Source organism: Oncorhynchus masou, chromosome 27 (genome assembly GCF_036934945.1).
Source record: "Oncorhynchus masou masou isolate Uvic2021 chromosome 27, UVic_Omas_1.1, whole genome shotgun sequence".
NCBI classification, from domain to species: Eukaryota; Metazoa; Chordata; class Actinopteri; order Salmoniformes; family Salmonidae; genus Oncorhynchus; species Oncorhynchus masou.
The window spans coordinates 44400191-44422750 of record NC_088238.1 but is presented as its reverse complement, the minus strand read 5'-3'; the positions used below and the strand labels follow the sequence as shown (position 1 = coordinate 44422750).

General features: G+C 42.7%; 4 protein-coding genes across 4 annotated transcripts; 3 read left to right on the top strand and 1 right to left on the bottom strand.

The window, feature by feature from the left end:
* The first annotated feature begins 221 nt into the window (after positions 1-221).
* On the top strand, positions 222-1806 carry LOC135516262 (endonuclease domain-containing 1 protein-like). The gene is made up of 2 exons (XM_064940418.1): positions 222-581; positions 1088-1806. The coding sequence occupies exons 1-2, from the start codon at positions 288-290 to the stop codon at positions 1667-1669; spliced, it is 876 nt and encodes a 291-aa protein (XP_064796490.1). The 5' UTR covers positions 222-287; the 3' UTR covers positions 1670-1806.
* Positions 1807-2540: 734 nt separating this feature from the next.
* On the top strand, positions 2541-6475 carry LOC135515363 (endonuclease domain-containing 1 protein-like). Its single transcript, XM_064939038.1, has 5 exons — positions 2541-3055; positions 3501-3701; positions 3944-4216; positions 4490-5504; positions 5686-6475. The coding sequence occupies exons 1-4, from the start codon at positions 2762-2764 to the stop codon at positions 4604-4606; spliced, it is 885 nt and encodes a 294-aa protein (XP_064795110.1). The 5' UTR covers positions 2541-2761; the 3' UTR covers positions 4607-5504; positions 5686-6475.
* A 2246-nt stretch (positions 6476-8721) lies between these two features.
* Positions 8722-12109, top strand: LOC135516260 (endonuclease domain-containing 1 protein-like). Its single transcript, XM_064940415.1, has 3 exons — positions 8722-10858; positions 11244-11450; positions 11577-12109. Exons 1-3 carry the CDS (start codon positions 10532-10534, stop codon positions 11952-11954), a joined length of 912 nt encoding a protein of 303 aa, XP_064796487.1. The 5' UTR covers positions 8722-10531; the 3' UTR covers positions 11955-12109.
* Positions 12110-14427: 2318 nt separating this feature from the next.
* ufsp1 (UFM1-specific peptidase 1 (non-functional)) lies at positions 14428-20469 on the bottom strand. Its single transcript, XM_064940414.1, has one exon. It carries the CDS (start codon positions 20208-20210, stop codon positions 19434-19436), a length of 777 nt encoding a protein of 258 aa, XP_064796486.1. The 5' UTR covers positions 20211-20469; the 3' UTR covers positions 14428-19433.
* Positions 20470-22560: the final 2091 nt, after the last annotated feature.

The window sequence follows — 22560 nt, the reverse complement described above, 5'->3', positions numbered from 1 at the left end:
GCACACAGATAGCGCTGGCTGAATGAGAGTCACTTCTTTGCATACTATCAGTGGGTTTATGGTTCTCACCAGTTCTATTCTACAGTTCTAAAACACTGTTCTCAGACCTACTGAAGAAATTATGACATCACCTACTCTGGAAGCCCTAACTTTATCTCACCTCCTACCCTCCATCCTTCCTTCCCTCCCTATTCCCTCCTCCCATTCTCCTTCTCTCGTCCATAGCCACACTAACCGTCCGGTGCAGGTACAGACAGACAGACAGGATAGTGCGGTGTGGATACACTATGTTGCTGTCCTGTGTGCTCCTGGCTCTGGCCCTGCTTCCTCTACCTCCCCCAGTAAACTCCAGCGTGGACTCCTCCTTCAGGGAATGCAGCCAGTTCCTGTACAGGGGCCTGGCCCCAAGGGGCCTCGAGTGGACTCGGGGCCTCCAGAAGGTTTGCCAGCATTACGGGGACAAGGCGCGCTACGCCACCCTGTACGACCCAGCAGGCAGGATCCCCCTCTTCTCCGCCTACACCTTTAAACGATCCAATGGTGAGAGCAGGGAAGGTCTGCCCTGGATGTACGAACCACAGGTAAGGGCCCAGACTTTTTTTGTTTGTTACTAACTATACTGATAGGTCTCTCTGGTGGAGATCAAGCATCTCCATGGTCTACACAGACAAAGTCATAGAGACACAATGGTCTGTTCTATTGAAGTCTGTGGTCAAATCAAACTGAAGAAGAGGAGTCGGTGAGTCGTTCAAAGAATAGACCGTCTGCTACAGTGGGGAGAATAGGGCTTTAAGGCGATACGTAGACAGTAGAGCACATTAAAACCTTCCCTCTAGTGCTCTGACCTGCTGGTTTACTAGTCTTGATAAGCATGACGCACAGCTTTCCCTGTGACAAAGTCTAGGTAGTAGATACACATTGTTACATAGTATTAACAAACAATATTCCTGTTCACATTTTCTATCTGAAATGATTTGTTGCACTCTACCCCTCTCTCGCTCTCCTCTTGGCTCATATACTGTGTACCTATTTTCTGTGTGTGTAATCACACGCTGACATTGCTCTAACCCTCTTCCATCTCCTCCAGCTGTCCAGTGGCTCTGGGACGGGTAACATGCAGCCCTTCCCCGGTTCTCCCTCCAGCCTCCTGGCCCTAGAGGAGAGCCAGGCCGTGCTGGCCGACTACTCCGACGCAGTCGTCTACGAGCGTGGCCAACTGAACCCCGACCAGCACCAGGCCAGTCCTGGGGACAAGGCCTCGACCTACACCCTGACCAACGTGGTTCCCCAGGCTAAGGAGTTCCTCCACCACCACTGGCTACCCTACCTGGAGGGCATCCGCAAACGCCTCAACAACTATTGTCGTGGAACGGCTTACATCATCAGTGGCGTCACCACCACTGGGAACACCATCCGGAGAGGTAACGTCAACCGGGTGGGGGTACCCAAACATCTGTGGACAGCCTACTGCTGTCCTGATTTTGATCTCAGTGTGCCGTATGAGCTCCGGTACAAGTTCCCTACTTATGCAGCCTACGGGCTTAATGACGTGGTAGATAACGAGGTCACGGAGACGTCGACGAAGAGCGTGGAGGCGTTGGTGAATAGAGAGATGGCTGTGGATCAGGACTTTCAGCTGTTCAATGGAAACTGTGTCCCTGAAGTGTGAACGATTATGAGAGTGAATGTCAAGAGACAATCTATAAAAGAGAGAGAAATCGAGAGAGATGTTCCTGCCACTGAAAATAAATGATATGGTGATATTTCTGAAATTACTAACCAATAAAGATGTCATTATACATTTATGTTTAATTAATTGTTTGTCTTCATTTAATCCATGACAATATTAATACCACAAAACACATCAAGAGAGTTTCCATTCGCCAATCATTTGATCCTATGCCCAATACACACATGTGCAGACAAATACACTTCAATGACCTTTACTAGCAAATGGGTCGTTGACAGACGCATTCAAAGTAATTCACTCATGTCCTTGAGGTACATGACCTTTGTTTCCGCTTTAAAGGGAAATACGAATTTGCTGCAAGGTCTCTTTGATTTCCCAACAAGTCACTGCCCGAGTCCCACATGTCGCCAACACAACGTTACATGGTCACGCAGCATAACAAGACCATCATCTATGAGTCCAGTAACCAGAGTCTGCTAGGATGAGATTGAACCTACCACATGCTGTATAACCACAAACACAGAGGAACTTGTCACCTCAGAGCGAGCTCAGCTGAGTGTGGTTTCTGTTCTAATTCTCTAGTACTCTTCAGAAAAAAACACTTGATAGGAACCACTCGTTCTGGAGTGACAGTTCTGTCATCAGTCACTAGAAGTTTCAATCCAGCGGAGTCCAGCCATACCACCAGGGCCACCAATAGCCTAGCCTGGTCCCAGGTCTCTTTGTGCTGTATTGCCAACTTCTATAGTTGTTGTCATGCCAAAGATGATAAGGATTGGCAATACGCCACAAAGACACCTGGAACCAGGCGAGCAATGATATCTTTATTTCAATAGAACTCAGGTTGTCAATGATAGGTGGCTAAAGTCAGCTGATAGAGAAGGTGTGCATGGCTTTGCATAATGAGCCCAGATTAGGGAGCGCTAATGCTGACACACAGATGTACCTCTCATTCAGAGCAGCCGGCACCAAGAACACAGGGCAGGTACAGAAACGCATACAAGTACTAAGAGGGACAGAAAGACCGAGGGGGAACCAAGAGAGACAGAAAGACAGACTAGCTAAGTCACCATGGCCCCACTCTGGGCACAGGCCTTCCTCCTGGTCACCATGGCGATGATGGGTGTCCAGGGAACGGTGGAGAAGGAGCTCTCTCCAGAGTGCAGGGAGTTCCTGTACATGGGGACGCCCCCCGTGGGCCTGGAGGACCACTCGCTCCAGAAGATCTGCCAGTGCTACAACAACAAGCCGCGCTACGTCACGCTGTACGACACGGCCAACCACGTCCCCATCTACTCCGCCTACACCTTCAAACGCTCCGACGGGGAGAAAAGGGTGGACGTGCCCTGGATGTACGAGCCACAGGTAACCTGGAGACATTTCAAGTCAATAGTTGCATCCCAAAAGGCTACCTATCCCCTATTTAGTCCACTACATAGGGAATAGGATGCCATTTGCGATGCAGGCACTGTAATGCCAGTCCAGTGGATTAATCCATATTGATTGGCTCTCACTAGTATATCATAAGGTATGTTTTGCCATCGCTTTTGAAAGAATGTAGCGCGAGCTTCACTCTTTATATCATTTAAATGTAATTCAAAAACACAAAACCAATACTCTATGGTCATCATGAAAATTACAGAATGCTGCACATCCTTTCATAGGCTAATGTTTGAATGATCATAAAGTCCTTTTTACAGCGAGCAAGCGTTTCAAAACGTAGCATATTCATTAATCTCATCCATATCTACAACACTATTTATCGCTCCTTCATGCTCTCTCATTGTTTGTTTGCTTGTCTCCCACCCAGCTGTCCACAGTTTCTGACACCAGGGAGATGCAGGCGTTCCCGCGCGGCTACATGCACAGGAACTTTGAGGATGCCCAGGCCATCCTGGACGACTACACCAATGCCGTCCTCTACGAGCGTGGCCACCTCAACCCTGACGAGCACCAAGCCGACCCAGACGACAAGGCCTCCACCTACACTCTGACCAACGTGGTGCCCCAGGTCCGCCATTTTGTTTTCAAGTTCTTCACTTAAAATTGTACTGTCACATTATGTATTGAACAAAAAAATAACAGTGGGGTAATGGACTGAGATACTTTACTAAATACTGAGATATATTTTTTTTTAATAACTAAAATTAAAATCCCAGTCAGAAATCATTTCATACCTAAGTAAAATACCAACACCAGCTTTAGCAACCAATAAACAGAGGCACCTATGTATGAAGTAACACTGCCTTTAAGGTCAGAGAGTTCAGCGCTGGCACCTGGAAAGAGCAGGAGCACGTGATCCGCAAGCGCCTCAACAACTACTGCCACGGCACCGCCTACGTTGTCACCGGAATCACCACCTCAGGGAACATGATCCGGCGCCATAACATTGACCGCGTGGCGGTCCCGATGTACCTATGGTCGGCCTACTGCTGTACCGACTACGACCACAACGCGCCGTACGATGAGCGCTACAAGTTTCCGGCATTCGCCCACTACGCCCTCAATGAGAAGGAGAACAACCAGGTAAATCTAGAATAACAATAGATGTATTTTATATAGTGCATTTCATTACAAAGAGAATCTCAAATACGCTGTAAAAACAAACAAAACTAATGTAGCAATCTGGCAGGTCTTGGGCGATGGCTTAGAGTCGTCTACTCTCATATACTGTTATATCACATACAATAACCCCGCAAGAGATGGGTCCCGAAGGGGGACTTGACACGTAAATAGAAATATGAATTTGTTTGTTAATTTATTCATTCATCACTTTTGTTCCGTTCATTCATCCAACAGGTCCTGGAACTGTCCATCAAGAAACTGGAGGAGTTCCTCCAGAGGTCCACCTTCGTGGACAAGAACTTCCAGATCTTTGTGGACGACTGTGTCCCGCCTGCCTTTGCTCTGCATTAGGTCCCCTGCTCTCTCAGTGGACTTGCCACCCCAAACCACAAGACCTTACATTTAATTTACACTTCCTGCAATGGAAACAAGTAGTCAACAATATAGCAGTCTTCTTCAATTGCTGTTATTGATAGATTGATTCATGTTTTTTTTCCCTCTCCAAATACTTTCTGCAAAGATCATGTAGGCCAAAATGATGTTTCCGTCTGTGTCTGCTCACATAAAGTTCACCCATCTTATGACATAGAGTTGATATATATTGTCATAAAATGGGTTCTATAACGTGGCATTAGCAAGATTCTTATTCAGAGCAACATTCAGTTTGTGCGAGGGGTGTCATGTGACCTGTGAAGAAAATAACATACCAGCTCAAATAAAGTACAACATGACAATAGAGGTTGTGGTTTAGTCCTATGGTTGGTTGTGCTCTACTCTAGAATATGAGATATGAGAATGTGGTTGACATCCCCTCAGGCAGATGTTTTAACACCTTCCACTCCCCTCCTGTGGTTTTCAACAGGAAATGTTTAAAACAACTGTTCAAACAGGTCTTACAACTAGCAAAAGTTGTTGCTACTTGTGTCACTGAAGTTCCTGGATGGAATGTTGTTTTTCTATACGTCCACAGGGAGGACGGCTCATAATAATGTCTGGGACAGAGCAAATGGAATGGCATCCAACACATGGAAACCATGCGTTTGATTTATTTGATACCATTCCACTAATTCCGCTCCAGCCATTACCACGAGCCCACCCTCCCCAATTAAGATGCCACCAACCTCCTGTGATCCACAATCTTATTTACTGGAAGCCTATCATAGTAACTCCAGTGACAATCCAGCCTGTGAAGTAAAATCCTCACGGCACAGCTAGGTTTCCAGACTTCACCTACTACGCCTTCAACGAGGTAAATCTAGTTATTTTACTATTATATTACATACAAAATATTACTTTTGTGAAAATGTGTCAAATAATCCTGTAAGGGATGGGTTGCTAACAACGAATTGACGCACAAATAAAAAATATAGTTCACTCACTCACTCGTTCATTCATCCATCTCTTCCTCTGTTTGTTCACTCATCCACCAGGTCCTGGAGTTGACCATTAAGAAGCTGGAGTTCTTCCAGAGACATTCTATCTGAAGGTTCCAGAACTTTATGCCCTGCCAAACACACCTCTGGTCTCACTGTGGGCCTTTGCCTCCCCAAAACTCCTTACATTTCATTTACACTTCCTGCAATGGAAACAAGTTAACTCTAGTAGTCTTCTTAAATTGCTGCTCTTAATTGACAAAACTCATGGTTGGATGTATGTTTTTTTCCTCCTCAAAGATTATGTAAATTATGCTGGATAATGTTCCTACAGTGTCTTCAGAAAGGATTCATAGACTTTGACTTATTTCCTAAACAAAGACTGCTAAATAATATGTATTAAATACTGCCAGAGTTAGATACATAACATGCAGTATGTTAAAATATAACTGAACTGAACATACCCATAAAATCCCAGTCTGTGCTTTTCAGAAAAAGCCAGGAATTTCAACGGGCACCAAAATACCCCCATTGTGAAAAGAAAGGAAAACAGTCATGTTATCAAACAACTGAGAGGCTAAACATGTCTTCCCCTCCGTAGCTTCGTATTTGCTTTAAATCCTGTCTGCTGGAGAAACTCACTGTTTGTCTATAGCTTCAAATGTGATTTACAGTGCTTTCAGAATGGATTCATAACCCCTTGACGTTTTACACATATTGTTGTGTTACAGCCTGAATTCCAAATGGATTACATCGCTTTTTTTTCTCACCCATCTACACGCAATACCCCATAATGACAAAGTGAAAACATGTTTTTAGAAATGTTAGCAAATGTATTCAAAATGAAATAGATACAGTGGGGCAAAAAAGTATTTAGTCAGCCACCAATTGTGCAAGATCTCCCACTTAAAAAGAAGAGAGAGGCCTGTAATTTTCATCATAGGTACACTTCAACTATTACAGACAAAATAAATTCCAGAAAATCACATTGTAGGATTTTTAATGAATTTATTTGAAAATTATGGTGGAAAATAGGTATTTGGTCACCGACAAACAAGCAAGATTTCTGGCTTGTTACAGACCTGTAACTTCTTCTTTAAGAGGCTCCTCTGTCCTCCACTCGTTACCTGTATTAATGGCACCTGTTTGAACTTGTTATCAGTATAAAAGACACCTGTCCACAACCTCAAACAGTCACACTCCAAACTCCACTATGGCCAAGACCAAAGAGCTGTCAAAGGACACCAGAAACAAAATTGTAGACCTGCACCAGGCTGGGAAGACATCACTAACACACTACGCCGCCAGGGACACAAATCCTGCAGTGCCAGATGTGTCCCCCTGCTTAAACCAGTACATGTCCAGGCCCGTCTGAAGTTTGCTAGAGAGCATTTGGATGATCCAGAAGAAGATTGGGAGAATGTCATATGGTCAGATGAAACCAAAATATAACTTTTTGGTAAAAACTCAACTTGTCGTGTTTGGAGGACAAAGAATGCTGAGTTGCATCCAAAGAACACCATGCCTACTGTGAAGCATGGGGGTGGAAACATCATGCTTTGGGGCTGTTTTTCTGCAACGGGACCAGGATAACTGATCCGTGTAAAGGAAAGAATGAATGGGGGCTATGTATCGTGAGATTTTGAGTGAAAACCTCCTTCCATCAGCAAGGGCATTGAAGATGAAACGTGGCTGGGTCTTTCAGCATAACAATGATCCCAAACACACTGCCCAGGCAACGAAGGAGTGGCTTCTTAAGAAGCATTTCAAGGTCCTGGAGTGGCCTAGCCAGTCTCCAGATCTCAACCCCATAGAAAATCTTTGGAGGGAGTTGAAAGTCCGTGTTGCCCAGCAACAGCCCCAAAACATCACTGTTCTAGAGGAGATCTGCATAGAGGAATGGGCCAAAATACCAGCAACAATGTGTGAAAACCTTGTGAAGACTTACAGAAAACGTTTGACCTCTGTCATTGCCAACAAAGGGTATATAACAAAGTATTGAGAAAGTTTTGTTATTGACCAAATACTTATTTTCCACCATAATTTGCAAATAAATTCATTAAAAATCCTAATGTGACTTTCTGGATTTTTTTTTCTAATTTTGTCTGTCATAGTTGAAGTGTACCTATGATGAAATTACAGGCCTCATCTTTTTAAAATGGGAGAACTTGCACAATTGGTGGCTGACTAAATACTTTTTTGCCCCACTGTATCTCATTTACATACGTTTTCACACCCCTGAGTCAATACTTTGTAGAAGCACCTATTGGCAGTGATTATGGCTGTGAGTCTTTCTGGGTAAGTCTCAGAGCTTTCCATGCCTGGAATTTGAAGCATTTGCCCATGATTCTTTTCAAAACTTTTCAAACTCAAATTAGTTGTTTATCATTGCTAGAACACCCTTTTCAGGTCTTTCCATAGATTTTCAAGTCAAAACTATTACTCTGCCACTCAGGAACATTTACTCTCTTCTTGGTAAGCAACTCCAGGGTAATGTAGATTTGGCCTTGTGTTTTAGGTTATTGTCCTGCTGAATGGTGTATTTATCTCCCAGTGTCTGGTGGAAAGCAGACAGAAGCAGGTTTTCCTCTAGGAGTTTGCCTGTGCTTAACTCCATTCAGTTTATTTTTTAACCTGAAAAACTCCCTTGTCAATTACAAGCATACCCATAACATGATGCAGCCATCACTACGCTTGAAAATATGGAGAGTGGTACACAGTAATGTGTTATATTCAGGATAAAAAGTCAATTACTTTGCCACATTTTTTCGGAGTATTACTTTAGTGCCTTGTTGCAAACAGAATGCATGTTTTGGAATATTGTTTTATTCCGTAGAGGCTTCCTTATTTCCACTCTGACAATTAGGTTATTATTGTGGAGTAACTACAATGTTGTTTATCTATCCTCAGTTTTCTCCCATCACAGCCATTAAACTCTGTAACTGTTTTAAAGTCACCATTGGCAATGTGAAATCCGAGTGTTTTTTTTCCTCTCCATCAACTGAGTTAGGAAGGACACTTGTATCTTTGTAGTGACTCGGTGTATTGATACACCATCCAAAGTGAAATTATTAACTTCACAATGCTCAAAGGGATATTTAATGTCTGCTTATTTTTTTACCCGTCTACCAATAGGTGCCCTTCTTTACGAGGCATTGGAAAACCTCCCTGGTCTTTGTGGTTGAATCTGTGTTCGAAATTCACTGCTTGACTGAGGCACCTTACAGATAATGGTATGTGTGGGGCGGCAGGTAGCCTAGTGGTTAGAGACATGGACGAGTAACAGGAAGGTTGCAAGATCGAATCCCTGAGCTGACAAGGTAAAAATCTGTCGTTCTGCCCCTGAACAAGGTAGTTAACCCACTGTTCCTAGGCTGTCATTGAAAATAAGATATTTTTTTAACTGACTTGCCAAGTTAAATAAAGGGTAAAAAAAATTTTTTTTTAAATAAACAGAGATGAGGTAGTCATTCAAAAATTGTTAAACACTATTACTGCACAGAGTGGGTCCATGTAACTTATTATGTGACAGTTAAGCAAATGTTTACTCCTGAACTTATTTAGGCTTGCCATAACTTATTGACTCAAGACATTTTAGCTTTTCATTTTTCTATTTAAAAATTTTGAAATGTCAAAAAACAAAACCACTGACAGTATGGGGTATTGCATGTAGGCCAGTGACACAAAATCTCAATTTAAACCATTTTAAATTCAGCCTGTAACACAAACAAATGTGGTAAAAGTCAAGGGGTCTGAATATTTTCTGAAGGCACTGTACGTCTGATTGAATAAAGTTCACCGAACAGTTGGATGACTCACTTCCTCCGACATACAACAGATGTACTATATATAAATGCGTGCTATGATATGACTAATACATTAGCAACGCTTTTTATTCAGAGCAATATTCAGCTGCTGTGCGGAAGGGGTGTCATGCGACCTCTGGGTGTTAAACAACTCCCACATTCAACAGAAACTGAGTGAAACAGCAACTATTCAGACAGGTTTCACCAATAATAATGAGTAGAAATAAAAACAAAGTCGTTGCTAATGATTTCACTGAAATTCCTGGATGTAATGTGGTTTTTCTGTACCTCCACATACTTCTTCACTGGAAACCCATCATACTAATTCCAGTGAAAATCAATGAATCCACAAGAAGTCTGAAGGGAAATTGCCACGGCACAGCTAGGCCTCCATTTTGTTTCAGAGCCTTCCTGAAGTTTCATTTCCAATCTACCTCTGCACAAAGCCTTATTCTGCTCACACCTCAGTCTTTACATGAGAGGATAAGCAGATAAGACTAGCCACAGAACTACACACACACACTTTGCATCTCTCCACTTCAGAGGATGAGAGGCAGTCTACAGTGGAGAGATCACAATCAGCTCCGACTACGTTCTGCACCGATGGACACAGGTGACCTTGGGTCCCTCTTTACAGAGCAAAGAGCATGAGATACATAACAAAAAACACAGCCTTTCAGGACCTAACAGAGCCTGTGTTTTCATATTACCAAGTATAAGACATCTATCCAATGCGTCATGCTTTAGCTGGGACTAGTCCTGGGTAATCTAAGAAAGCTGAACACTGATAACATTAACTGATGCTCTTCACTTTGCTACGGCCGGCTCACCACTTTGAATATATGGAAATAGACTTGACAATGGGAAGTCGAGATGGGCCGACCCACTGAGTATCTCTTCATGAGAGAGATGAGACTGTACAGAGAGTTATAGACTACCACGGGAAAGAGTGAAGGGAGAGACAGGAATCTCACGCACGAAGTAGCAACAGTATTGTGTGAAGGGCAGAGGGAGCGAGGGGAACACATGCCGACACAGAGGGAGGCAAACAAGACAACTAAACAAGATCAGTTCGAGAGAGAGACTGAGTAGCTAACATGGTCGCCGTGAAACACTTATCCATCTACTCTTCTCTGTCCCTGGCGGTCCTGCTGATACTGGGCTGTGTGCGAGAGTCCCAGGCCGGGGTGGTGGAGGACTTTAACCATGTGGAGCGCTGTAAGGACTCCCTGTACATGGGAACCCCACCTCGGGGCTACCTGCTTGGTAACTCCCTGAAGAAGCTCTGCCAGCGCTACGAGGACAAGCCCCGCTTCGTCACCCTCTACGACCCCCACAAACACATCCCTGTCTACTCGGCCTATACCTTCAAGAAGTCTGATGGCGAGAAGAGGGTAGACTTCCCCTGGATGTTCGAGCCACAGGTAGAATATTGTGTGTGTATGTAGTGTGTGTGTGTTGGATGTCACCTTTGAACATAAGCTAAAAATGTTTATATGCTCCAATATAGCGAGTCAGCATCCCCATTATGTAATTTCAAAACATGTTTTGATAAAGGTTCTCTCATGGATGCAGATGACTGACATCCATACACTAGTAGGTAAAGCTTGCCGAACTGTGAGGATAATATTGCTGCTCTAGGCAAAATTAGAAGCTTAATATTAGCTGCATCACGGGCTGTGTGAATAGGTGTTACAATAGGACATTGTTGTAATCTGTTCATGTAGGCAGCAGTATTGTGCATATGCAAATTAAATTAATCTTAATTTCTTCATCAAAATCCCCCCTCCACCCTCCATCCATCCGTAGTTGGCATCAGAGAAGGGCAGTAGCAACATGGAGCCGTTCCCCCAGTCCTCCTCCCACATGCACATGAACTTTGAGGACAGCCAGGCGGTGCTGGAGGACTATGCTGACGTGGTCCAGTACGAGAGAGGGCATCTCAACCCAGATGAGCACCAGGCTGATCCCCTGGACAAGGCCTCCACCTACACACTGACCAACGTGGTGCCCCAGGTAAGTTGGTTCAGTCTGCACATATAAAAGTTAGTTTGGTGTGTCTACCTTACACTGTTTCAGCGTAGGGGAGGGTGGAAGAAGAAGAATGGGAAATAACAGGAAGGATCTTTCTTTTTGCCCCAGATCCGTGAGTTCAATATCGGGCCCTGGGCCGAGTACGAGGACCTCATCCGCAAGCGCCTCAACAACTACTGCCGCGGCAAAGCCTACGTGATCACCGGGGTCACAACCTCTGGGAACATGATCCGCCGTGACAACCTGGACCGCGTGGCCATTCCTGAGTACATGTGGTCGGCCTACTGCTGCACCGACTACGACCAGAACGCGCCCTACTTCATGCGGTACAAGTTCCCGTCATTCGGGGCCTATGGGCTGAATGACCGCGTCAACAACCACCTGGTGGAGGTTCCGATGAAGAACCTGGAGAAGTTCCTCAGGGGAAGGATGGACGTGGACAAGAACTTCCAGATCTTCTACAACGACTGTGTGCCTGACTCATAGTGAGCAACCTTGTGATAGTGATTGCAATCATGCCAGCCTCAATGTCACCTCTACATTGTCGTCTACTTTCTGTATCGAGTAGATTCTGAAAATATGAATGTAGCCTGTGGGTGAGTTGTTGCTTACAAGCAATAAAGATGATCTTTCAAACCTTGTTCCGCCTCCATTGTCCATTCAATGTATAACAACTAATGTGAAGTGTAGGCCTAACCCCTAGTTCAAGAAACAGCTTTTTGTAAGAAAACTAAATCTCACTTTCATGCAGACACTGCTCCTAAAATGTGCAGTCAGACTCAGAGCCTTTTGAGATTACAGACATAGCAGCATTTGGGTGGTAAAACCCTTCTCCACGTAAAATAATCATGTCCTATTTAAAACCCAATGTCTGTTCTTTGATCAGAAGCTTCATTTGCATGTTGGCCTCTGGGTAACAAGAACAAGTCAGAGTGATTTGAATCAAGGAGAACTTGCCAGGCTTATATTCTCTACTGCAGAGACAGACTGCACTGAACGTCATAGAAGGATGTTGATTATCTGGTACGAGATTAAGTGACTCCAGAAGAATTCATGTTGGATAATTACTGTGGTCACATTTCGGAATTATATTCACCAGGCTTGTAGTCATCTTTTAAAGGTTTATTTGCTGCCACAGAACTAAGGTTGCAAAATTACCTGGAACTTAAAAGGAAAATATTGGTTTTCCAGAAATCCCGGTTGAGGGATTCCTGATTTCCTGCTTATTCCATCCTGATTCCGGGGACTAGGATTTTGGGAAAACCAGGGAAATTATTGAAAGTTCCAGGGGCCTCATTTATCAATATTACGTAGAAACTATTCTCAAATACTACTTACGAATAAAATTGACCATTTTCGTTGGCAAAGAAAAAGTGTGATTTATCAAACAATCCTACGAGCCTCATATGCACACCGGTAGGAGATAACCATTGATAAATACCAATTGTTCTCAGACTCAGTGATCGTGCACGACGTTGGCTATTTGCATTTTGAAATGCCCTAATTAACCATATGGTCAAAAACATCCTTTTAAAGCCTGTGGGGACTATACAACGTCATACTATGAAATACAACAGTGCACCCCATAAAAGCTACGAAAATAAAAAAATTCAGACTGAAATAGGGGTGCTAACAACGATCATATCCAAGTAAACTTGGAGTCCAGGGGAAGCTGGTGGGAGGAGCTATAAGAGGACAGGTTCATTGTAATGTCTGGAATGGAATAAGGTTTCCATTAGCTTGATACCATTCCCTCTATTCGATTCCAAGCATTACAATAAGCCTGTCCTATTATAGCTTCTCCCACCAGCCCCCTCTGGTGTAGTCCTCCCACCACGACTCGGGAAACCATGCCGTTTATTAGACTATACACCGATATTACATTTTTGGCCGATACCGATATCAGATATTTATAATTGTAGCGGCCTTTTAAGCAGTTAAATAGTTAGACCACTGCGTCCATGTGTGTGTGTTAAGGCACTGCATTTCAGTGCAAGAGGCGTCACTACAGTCCCTAGTTTGAATCCAGGCTGTATCACATCCGACCGTGATTGGGAGTCCCATAGGGCGGCACACAATTGGCCCAGCGTCGTCCAGGTTTGGCTGGTGTAGGCCGTCATTGTAAATAAGAATTTATTCTTAACTGACTTTCTTAGTTAAATAAAGGTTACACACACACACAAAAAGTTATTTAGTTGGCATTTACACATGTACACATTTACACATGTAAAACATAATCAAAACATATTTCTTTCACTTACTTGCTGTGCTGTTTCGTTAATTTATTCTGTCGTTTCATTCTCAAACAGGATTTCTATGGAACACCTTTTGGGTCTTTGCGTGTCAAAATAGATACTATTTGACGTGTCAAATAACCTTGTTGACCAATCAGGACCTGAATATGACTGCACACCACAATTTAATTTTTACGTCGTTATTACACATTGATTACACTATCACGCGCATTTCATTTGTCACAACAATTCATCAATATATTTGCTATGATGCTGGTAAAGTTGTCTCGCGCACCTACAATGCTGGTCATGAAAAAAAGATAGCTAGCTAGCTCATGGATGCAAACAATGTTCTTCCGCAAAAGCATAGCTAAATGACAATCTGTTTCAGTAGCTATGGTTAGCTAGCTAACTATATAGCTAGGTGTCATCATCTAAAATAACCCTAATTTATAAAACAGCTCTTATTTGATAATTGTGAAGCTAGCCACAATAAGGATTAGCCACAATAGTGGACTTTGCGGTTAGCCTTGAAAATAAAAGTATGCCATAATTCTACTATTTGTACTCATTTGCATCACTGTCAATGACATACTTTTATTTTGAAGGCAAACCGCAAATTCCAATCCTTTTTGTGGCTAGCTTCACAAACCCGGTGTGGTCGAGCCATACCAACCATATGATGTAACGATTATTGTGTTGTGAAGGAGAGGCAGACCAAAATGCAGCGTGGTATTCTTGAGACATGTTTAATAAAGAAAAAAACAAACAATACAAAAACAACAAAACATAACATGAAAATCTATACAGCCTATCTGGTGTCAATAAACACAGAGACAGGAACAATCACCCACAAACACACAGTGAAACCCAGGCTACCAAAATATGGTTCCCAATCAGAGACAATGACTAACACCTGCCTCTGATTGAGAACCATATCAGGCCAGACATAGAAATAGACAAACAAGACATTCAACATAGAATGCCCACTCAGATCACACCCTGACCAACCAAAACATAGAAACATACAAAGTAAACTATGGTCAGGGTGTGACATATGAAGCTAGCTGGTTGCTAATAACGTTAGCTTTGGGCAACAAGGTTAAGTAGCTGGCTAGCTATTTATTTTCATGAACTGAAGTTCAATTTCAATAGGCGAACAACAATACTTACTCACAAGATAATTGCTAAGAATAATGAAAATGACTGCAGTTTCTACCGGTCATTATTTTCAGGATGGTTTTATTGGTGCTAGCTTGGTACCAAGCTAAAACTAGCTACCCCAGATTTTGCGGTCGAACAAATGATGCTTTATTACCAACGCGGTATTGTAAATACATTGTTTGTGGCCGGTGTTTGCTTGTTTGCAGACTTTTTTGTACAGCTTTGACTGTGCTACTGTATCTTTTTTTGACACGCAAAGACCCAAACGACGTTCCATAGTATGCATTTCATGTAGCTAATAGCAGTGACGCCATTACTGTGTAACTCCAGTAGGGCAAAATCTGAAAGATAGCCCACTTGGTAGTGTGTACCGGTGCCTTTCTACTGACTTTGAAAAACACCAAAAGAAAGATGCCCAGGGTCCCTGCTCATCTGCGTGAACATGCCTTAGGCAGGACTGGCAAAAAGTGCTCTTCACTGACGAGTCAGTCGCGGTTTTATCTCACCAGGGGTGATGGTCGGATTTGCGTTTATCGTCGAAGGAATGAGCGTTACACCGAGGCCTGTACTCTGGAGCAGGATTGATTTGGAAGTGGAGGGTCCATCATGGTCTGGGGCGGTGTGTCACAGCATCATCGGACTGAGCTTGTTGTCATTGCAGTCAATCTCAATGCTGTGCGTTATAGGGAAGACAGCCTCCTCCCTCATATGGTACCCTTCCTGCAGGCTCATCCTGACATGACCCTCCAAGATGACAATGCCACCAGCCATACTGCTCGTTCTGTGCTTGATTTCCTGCAAGACAGGAATGTCAGTGTTCTGCCATGGCCAGCGAAGAGCGCAGATCTCAATCACATTGAGCAAGTCTGGGACCTGTTGGATTGGTGGGTGAGGGCTAGGGCCATTCCCCCAGAAATGTCTGGGAAGGTGCCTTGTTGGAAGAGTGGGGTAGAGGTTCGACTGATTTATGATTTTTCGATACCGATTATTGGAGGACTAAAAAAGCAGATACCGATTAATCAGCCGATTTATATATATTTGTAATAATAACAATTACACACTTATTTTAACTTAATATAATACATCTATTTAGTCTCAAATAAATAATGAAACATGCACAATTTGGTTTAAATAATGCAAAAACACAGTGTTTGAGAAGAAAGTAAAAGTGCAATATGTTCCATGTAAAAAAGCTTACGTTTAACTTCCTTGCTCAGAACATATGAAAGCTGGTGGTTCAATATTCCCAGTTAAGAAGTTTTAGGTTGTAGTTATTATAGGAATTATGACGTGTCGACTATTTCTCTCTATGCATTTGTATTTCATATACCTTTGACTACTGGATGTTCTTATAGGAACTTTAGTATTGCCAGACTAATCTTGGGAGTTGATAGGCTTGAAGTCATAAACAGCGCTGTGCTTCAAACATTGCTAAGAGCTGCTGGAAAACGCAGTAAAGTGCTGTTTGAATGAATGCTTACGAGCCTGCTGCTGCCTACCACCGCTCAGTCAGACTGCAATATCAAATATCAAATCATAGACTTAAATATAATAATATAATAAACACAGAAATATGAGCCTTTGGTCATTAATATGGTCAAATCCGGAAACTCATTTCGAAAACAAAACGTTTATTCTTTTAGTGAAATACGAAACTTCCATATTTTATTGAACGGGCGGTCCAAACCATTGCATATACCCCGACTCTGCTTGCACTGAACGCAAGAGAAGTGACAATTTCCATAGTTAATATTGCCTGCTAACATGAATTTCTTTTAACTAAATATGCAGGTTATAAAAAACAGATTTTAAGTAAGGCATTGGTGTTTATGGTTAGCTACATTCGGGCAACGACTGTTCTTTTTTCGCTAATGCGCTTTTGTTAAATCATCACCCGTTTGGCGAAGTAGGCTGTGATTCGATGATAAATTAACAGGCACAGCATCGATTATATGCAACGCAGGACAAGCTAGTTAACCTAGTAATATCATCAACCATGTGTAGTTAAGTAGTGATTATGTAAAGATTGATTGTTTTTATAAGATAAGTTTAATGCTAGTTAGCATTACCTTGGCTCCTTACTGCACTCGCGTAACAGGTAGCCATACAGTTTCCTCGTGGAATGCAATGTAATCGGCCATAATCGGCATCCAAAAATGCAGATTACCGATTATTATGAAAACTTGAAAATCGGCCCTTATTAAATCAGCCATGCTGATTAATCGGTCGAACCCTTGAGTGGGGTAACATCTCACAGCAAGAACTGGCAAATCTGGTGTAGTCCATGAGGAGATTATGCACTGCATTACATTTGTCTCAGGTTGGGCACTGGATTTATTCATGTTTACTAATCTTCCAGTTATCACAACGGCTATTTCATTTGTTTTATCACTTGTCTCGCTTGTACCAACGGTTTGAGTTTTTTAGTGGCAACACCAGATCATTGAACGGTAAGTGTACGTTATATACAGTTGAAGTTGGAAGTTTACATACACTTAGGTAGGAGTCATTAAATCTCATTTCTAAACCACTCCACAAATTTTTTGGCAAGTTGGTTAGGACATCTATTTTGTGCATGACACAGGTAAGTTTTCCAACAATTGTTTACAGACAGATTATTTCACTTATAACTCACTGTATCACAATTCCAGTGGGTCAGAAGTTTACATACACTCTGTTGACTGTGCCTTTAAACAGCTTGGAAAATTCCAGAAAATTATGTCATGGCTTTAAAAGCTTCTGAAAGGCTAATTGACATCATTTGAGTCAATTGGAGGTGTACCTGTAAATGTATTTCAAGGCCTAATGAACATACTTTGGTGCGAAAAGTGCAAATCAATCACAGAACAATAGCAAAAGACCTTGTGAAGATGTTGGAGGAAACAGGTACAAAAGTATCTATATCCACAGTAAAACAAGTCCTATATCGACATAACCTGAAAGGCTGCTCAGCAAGGAAGAAGCCACTGCTCCCAAACTGCCATAAAAAAAGACTACAGTTTGCAACTGCACATGGGGACAAAGATGTACTTTTTGGAGAAATGTCCTCTGGTCTGATGAAACAAAAATAGAACTGTTTAGCCATAATGACCATCGTTATGTTTGGAGGAAAAGGGGAGGCTTACAAGCCGAAGAACACGATCCCAACCGTGAAACACGGGGGTGGCAGCATCATGTTGTGGGGATGGGTCTGGTGCAGGGAGGGACTGGTGCACTTCACAAAATAGATGGCATCATGACGTAGGAAAATGATGTGGATATATTGAAGCAACATTTCAAGACATCAGTCAGGAAGTCAAAGCTTGGTCGCAAATGGGTCTTCCAAATGGACAATGACCCCAAGCATACTTCCAAAGTTGTGGCAAAATGGCTTAAGGACAACAAAGTCAAGGTATTGAAGTGGCCATCACAAAGCCCTGACCTCAATCCTGTAGAAAATTTGTGGGCAGAACTGAAAAAGCGTGTGCGAGCAAGGAGGCCTACAAATCTGACTCAGTTACACCAGCTCTGTCCAGAGGAATGGGCCAAAATTCACCCAACTTATTATGGGAAGCTTGTGGAAGGCTACCCAAAACATTTCACCCAAGTTAAACAATTTAAAGGCAATGCTACCAAATACGAATTGAGTGTATGTAAACTTCTCACCCACTGGGAATGTGTTGAAAGAAATAAAAGCTGAAATAAATCACTCTTCACTATTATTCTGACATTTCACATTCTTAAAATAAAGTGGTGATCCTAAACAACCTAAGATAGGGAATTTTTACTAGGATGACGTGTCAGGAATTGTGAAAAACTGAGTTTAAATGAATTTGGCTTAGGTGTATGTAAACTTCCGACTACAACTGTATATCATGCATCCCTAGTTGATGCTCCTTTCCAAAAACTATTGAGAATCTTATTCTGGTGACATGATGATAGATGCTTGACTGACGTTTGACAAATTCAATATTCTCTTATCCATAATAATCTCATGTAGACTAGACAACCCTCACAGTCTACCTGAACTGTATCTGTGAGCTGTGAGTACATGCCAAGACCAGAGTAGGCACATTTGCTACTTAACGTAACACAACAGTTTGTGACAGAAGTATCGGTAGAGTTGAGCACACTCTGAAGGAAACATTCATATTGATTAATCACACTTGGGTTTACGCACAGATTTGCACGTACGCATGATTAATAAATGAGGCCCCAGGAATTTTGCAACCCTACACAGAACTAGAGTGATTTTGTTTCTATGGTAATGTCCTCACAACATATGAAGTCTGCATTTCTCCACAAGAGGGCAATAGTGTTATACTCATACACTACCAGTCCCTACTGCAGTACAGGACAGTAGAAATATATTTAACATATCTTTATTTGTGGATCATAACAGATGTTCTCTTTCAAATATGTATTATTTTAAAAATATTTTCTCAGATAATTACAACAGACATTTAATAAAGCGATTACCCAATTAAGTCCTTACAATAATTCTACCTGGCTGCAATTAGTGGAAAAAAAATATCAGAATTGGGCTGCCTGAGTTTAAGAAACCTCTTCTTTTCCCACTGATCTGTCCTTATCCGTTTAATTTCCGGGAAGTCTGAGGCAGACACAAGTTATAGAAAGAGCTATGATCCAGTGACCCTACTTTTTTCCACGACACCCACCCCAGCCCCTGCACCGATGTCATCTCCAGTCTGGGCCCATAGTAGTGAGGGTCCATCACCAGCAGGTAGCTCCCCTGGCCTCCATGCCGAGTGCACACACCCAGGATCCCCTTGGAGGAGTTGTCCCGGTCGCCTCCCATCATGACAGGAGACCCCTGGCTCTGGAAGTGCTGGTGGAGCTCCTCGACAGCTCTCTCTAGTTCTACCCCTCCACCCCGCACGTGGACAACCTTACAGGGGACGTCGTAGTAGTAGTCGAGGACCAGGGCCGCCTCAAACGTCCCTATCCACTCGCGAGAGCCAGCGAACATGGCAAGCTTGTCCCCCATTGCGACCAGGGCGTGCTGGATTTCAGGGAGGCTGGGTGGGGGTCTGCATTTGCCCTTAGGTGGTGGTGGGGCCCAGCTCTGGCACAGCCAAGAGGCCATGGTCTGTAAGGTGCGGTAGCCACAGCCCCAGCCCCTGTCGTCCTGACCATCACACCCATAGTGGAAGTAGAGACACTCCCCAGATATTAGGGAGCATTTGACAACATCTGGTGCTGGGCTAGGAAGTCCAATGTGTGCATTATTCAGCAGAGTCCCTGTCCAATCTGCATTACGCTCTGTGCCTTTGTGTTTTTCTCCCACCACTGCCTTTTCACCCCAGTCAATCCGCTCAGAAATGTTTTCCTCGAGATTAGCCATGTGTCTTCAAACCTTGAGACTCCCTTGTCAATGTGGCAATTCTGCTGTCATTCCATGATGCACGTCATTTTCTTCTTACATGTAAAACTTAAAAATCCAGGTAGAAGTGCAATTTTGTTTCATTTACCTTGAATATTATTCGATGTACAGGGAAAAACATACGTGGAGTTGTTTACAGTCTGGTCAGAACTGCGACCCAGTTCTTCGCTGAAATAGTTCCCTCTATCCGCAAAAGTTGACGAATGAGTTCCTATCTGGGCTTGGTGGGAAACATTTTCTGAAGCCGCGTTGGCGCATGTTATTGGTCACTATTTTATGGATTACACATTCTCAATATTTTAAACATAGATTGTCCCCCTTCTTTTGCATCATGCGCACAGTCGGGCACCTGTAAATGATTGATTGCCAGTTGGCTGTCAGTGATCCTGCCTGGATGATCAGTCTAGTCTGTGATTTTGTAATATAGCCTACCACATAAACTGTCAAATTCCGTATGATATTACGCATTGCAGTAATTAACACTTCTCAGTCTTTCACAGTCGACCAGATGTTTTTGTTACTAAAAATGACATTGTTCTTTGGTGGTGATCTCCCTACCTTGTGCGCGTGTGGAGAAGATAATGACTGACGATGACCTCAAAAAAATAAATATATATATATATATATTTATATATTCCAACGGTCGTCTCGAGATTCCTCTCTCTGCCAATACATTTTGTTGTTGGGTCAGCTTTTCTTTGAAACAGAATGTCTCAATTTTGTCTCCCAAGTCCTCTAAAATCAGAAATACATTGGGATATATACGGGCTAAAAGTAAAATTATTTGACATGAAGGTGCCAAAGGCAAAATTAGGATACAGTGAATAGATAATTCTTCGAAAAGGCATTGTTTTCGCAACCTCACATTCTTCTGTGGTATATTTGCGATCGCACAATGTGCATCCTGCCATCTACGATGCGTGATGGAAACAGAAAATAACGGAAATACCAAAAATAAATCAAACAACTCTTCAGTTAAAAATAAATAAAACATCTGATCCCTACACAGGCTTAAGGGGAACCTGGGGGGTGGGTCTTCCCTTACCATTACCCCTTGCAAGTCTTCAGATGTAAAATCCCTGAGTCCCAAAAACGTTTCTGCCGCAGCCACAATAATGTCCAGTTTCTTCGATTTCTCCGAGACTTGCTGTACAGTTTATAACTGTGGCAAAGAACGCAACAAAATCCACCTTTTTAATGCACATGGTATATTTGTCTTGCAGCAAACATTTACTACTGGCTGTGGTATATCCACTACCATATCTTCACTGGCATCACCTGTTATCTCAATTATTTTAATGGCCTCCGCATAGGAGATTCGATTGACCACGCTAACCTCAATTTCATTCACCCTTCAGGGCACTCCAGGAACTAAGGATCACGATCCCCACCACAATTGGAACACTTGACCCTCACATTTGACCTGTGCACCTGTGTCATTAGATGGCGTCGACATCTGAATTGGTCTGGCCTGGGTTTCGCGAAAAGTATCCTAGCACTAAAAGAATCTTAATTCTATTGAAACTAAATGGACGAAAGAGGATTTTAGTGCTATGATGCTTTTGGAAAACCCAGCCCAGGACTGTGGCAGTGAGTCCAGAGTAAGTAGCCTAGTGTAGCAATGAAAAAACAAAAATAACACATTAAATAGTGTCAGCTTTTATATGAGAAAGTTTGGTCTGTCTCACTATTCTTTTGGCTGTCTTTAATGGTCAATGACAAATACGTTTCTGTCTGTATGTAGGCAATTTAAGTGACAATGCATTCTTTAAATTGTCAAAACATATGAAGTTATGGGATGTTGTAGGCCCATAGCCAATGATTCTTAACCCCCTACAGGTAAATGGGGTATGGCTGATGTACTCCAACAAACTGGTGTTCTCTATTGGCATGTGTTCTCTCCCCACCCTCAGTGGCAGCCTGATAGTCAGAAGAGTTAAAACCGTTATACCCATCGAGTGCCACTATAAGAAGTGAGTCCTGAGTGGCATGATGGTAGTGAATTATATATTTTGGGGTACATTCTATTTGAGAAAATGGCACACATAGCAAACCACAGAAAACAAACATGACTTTTACAGTCCACTTTGTAGCCCACTGTCAGATGGTCATTAAGGAGACAAAGATTTATCATATTTCATAGCTTTTGTTTCTTAAGAAACAAAGTGAGTGTGGAGCCACTGATTCAACATGGCTGCCTATGACCTCCACCATCAGTGCCATGGGGCTGCTACACTTCTCTCTACGCATCATGAATGGTGAAACTTACTAAGTGCTAGGATATGAGCTCACAACCAATGACACAATAGCA

Bases quoted from the DNA above. Each gene is read 5' to 3' on its own strand.
- LOC135516262 (XM_064940418.1), top strand. From the start codon at position 288: ATGTTGCTGTCCTGTGTGCTCCTGGCTCTGGCCCTGCTTCCTCTACCT. The intron at 582-1,087 runs GTAAGGGCCCAG...CATCTCCTCCAG, and splicing joins CCTGGATGTACGAACCACAG to CTGTCCAGTGGCTCTGGGAC.
- LOC135515363 (XM_064939038.1), top strand. From the start codon at position 2,762: ATGGCCCCACTCTGGGCACAGGCCTTCCTCCTGGTCACCATGGCGATG. The intron at 3,056-3,500 runs GTAACCTGGAGA...TCTCCCACCCAG, and splicing joins CCTGGATGTACGAGCCACAG to CTGTCCACAGTTTCTGACAC. The intron at 4,217-4,489 runs GTAAATCTAGAA...TTCATCCAACAG, and splicing joins ATGAGAAGGAGAACAACCAG to GTCCTGGAACTGTCCATCAA.
- LOC135516260 (XM_064940415.1), top strand. From the start codon at position 10,532: ATGGTCGCCGTGAAACACTTATCCATCTACTCTTCTCTGTCCCTGGCG. The intron at 10,859-11,243 runs GTAGAATATTGT...ATCCATCCGTAG, and splicing joins CCTGGATGTTCGAGCCACAG to TTGGCATCAGAGAAGGGCAG. The intron at 11,451-11,576 runs GTAAGTTGGTTC...TTTTTGCCCCAG, and splicing joins TGACCAACGTGGTGCCCCAG to ATCCGTGAGTTCAATATCGG.
- ufsp1 (XM_064940414.1), bottom strand. From the start codon at position 20,210: ATGGCTAATCTCGAGGAAAACATTTCTGAGCGGATTGACTGGGGTGAA.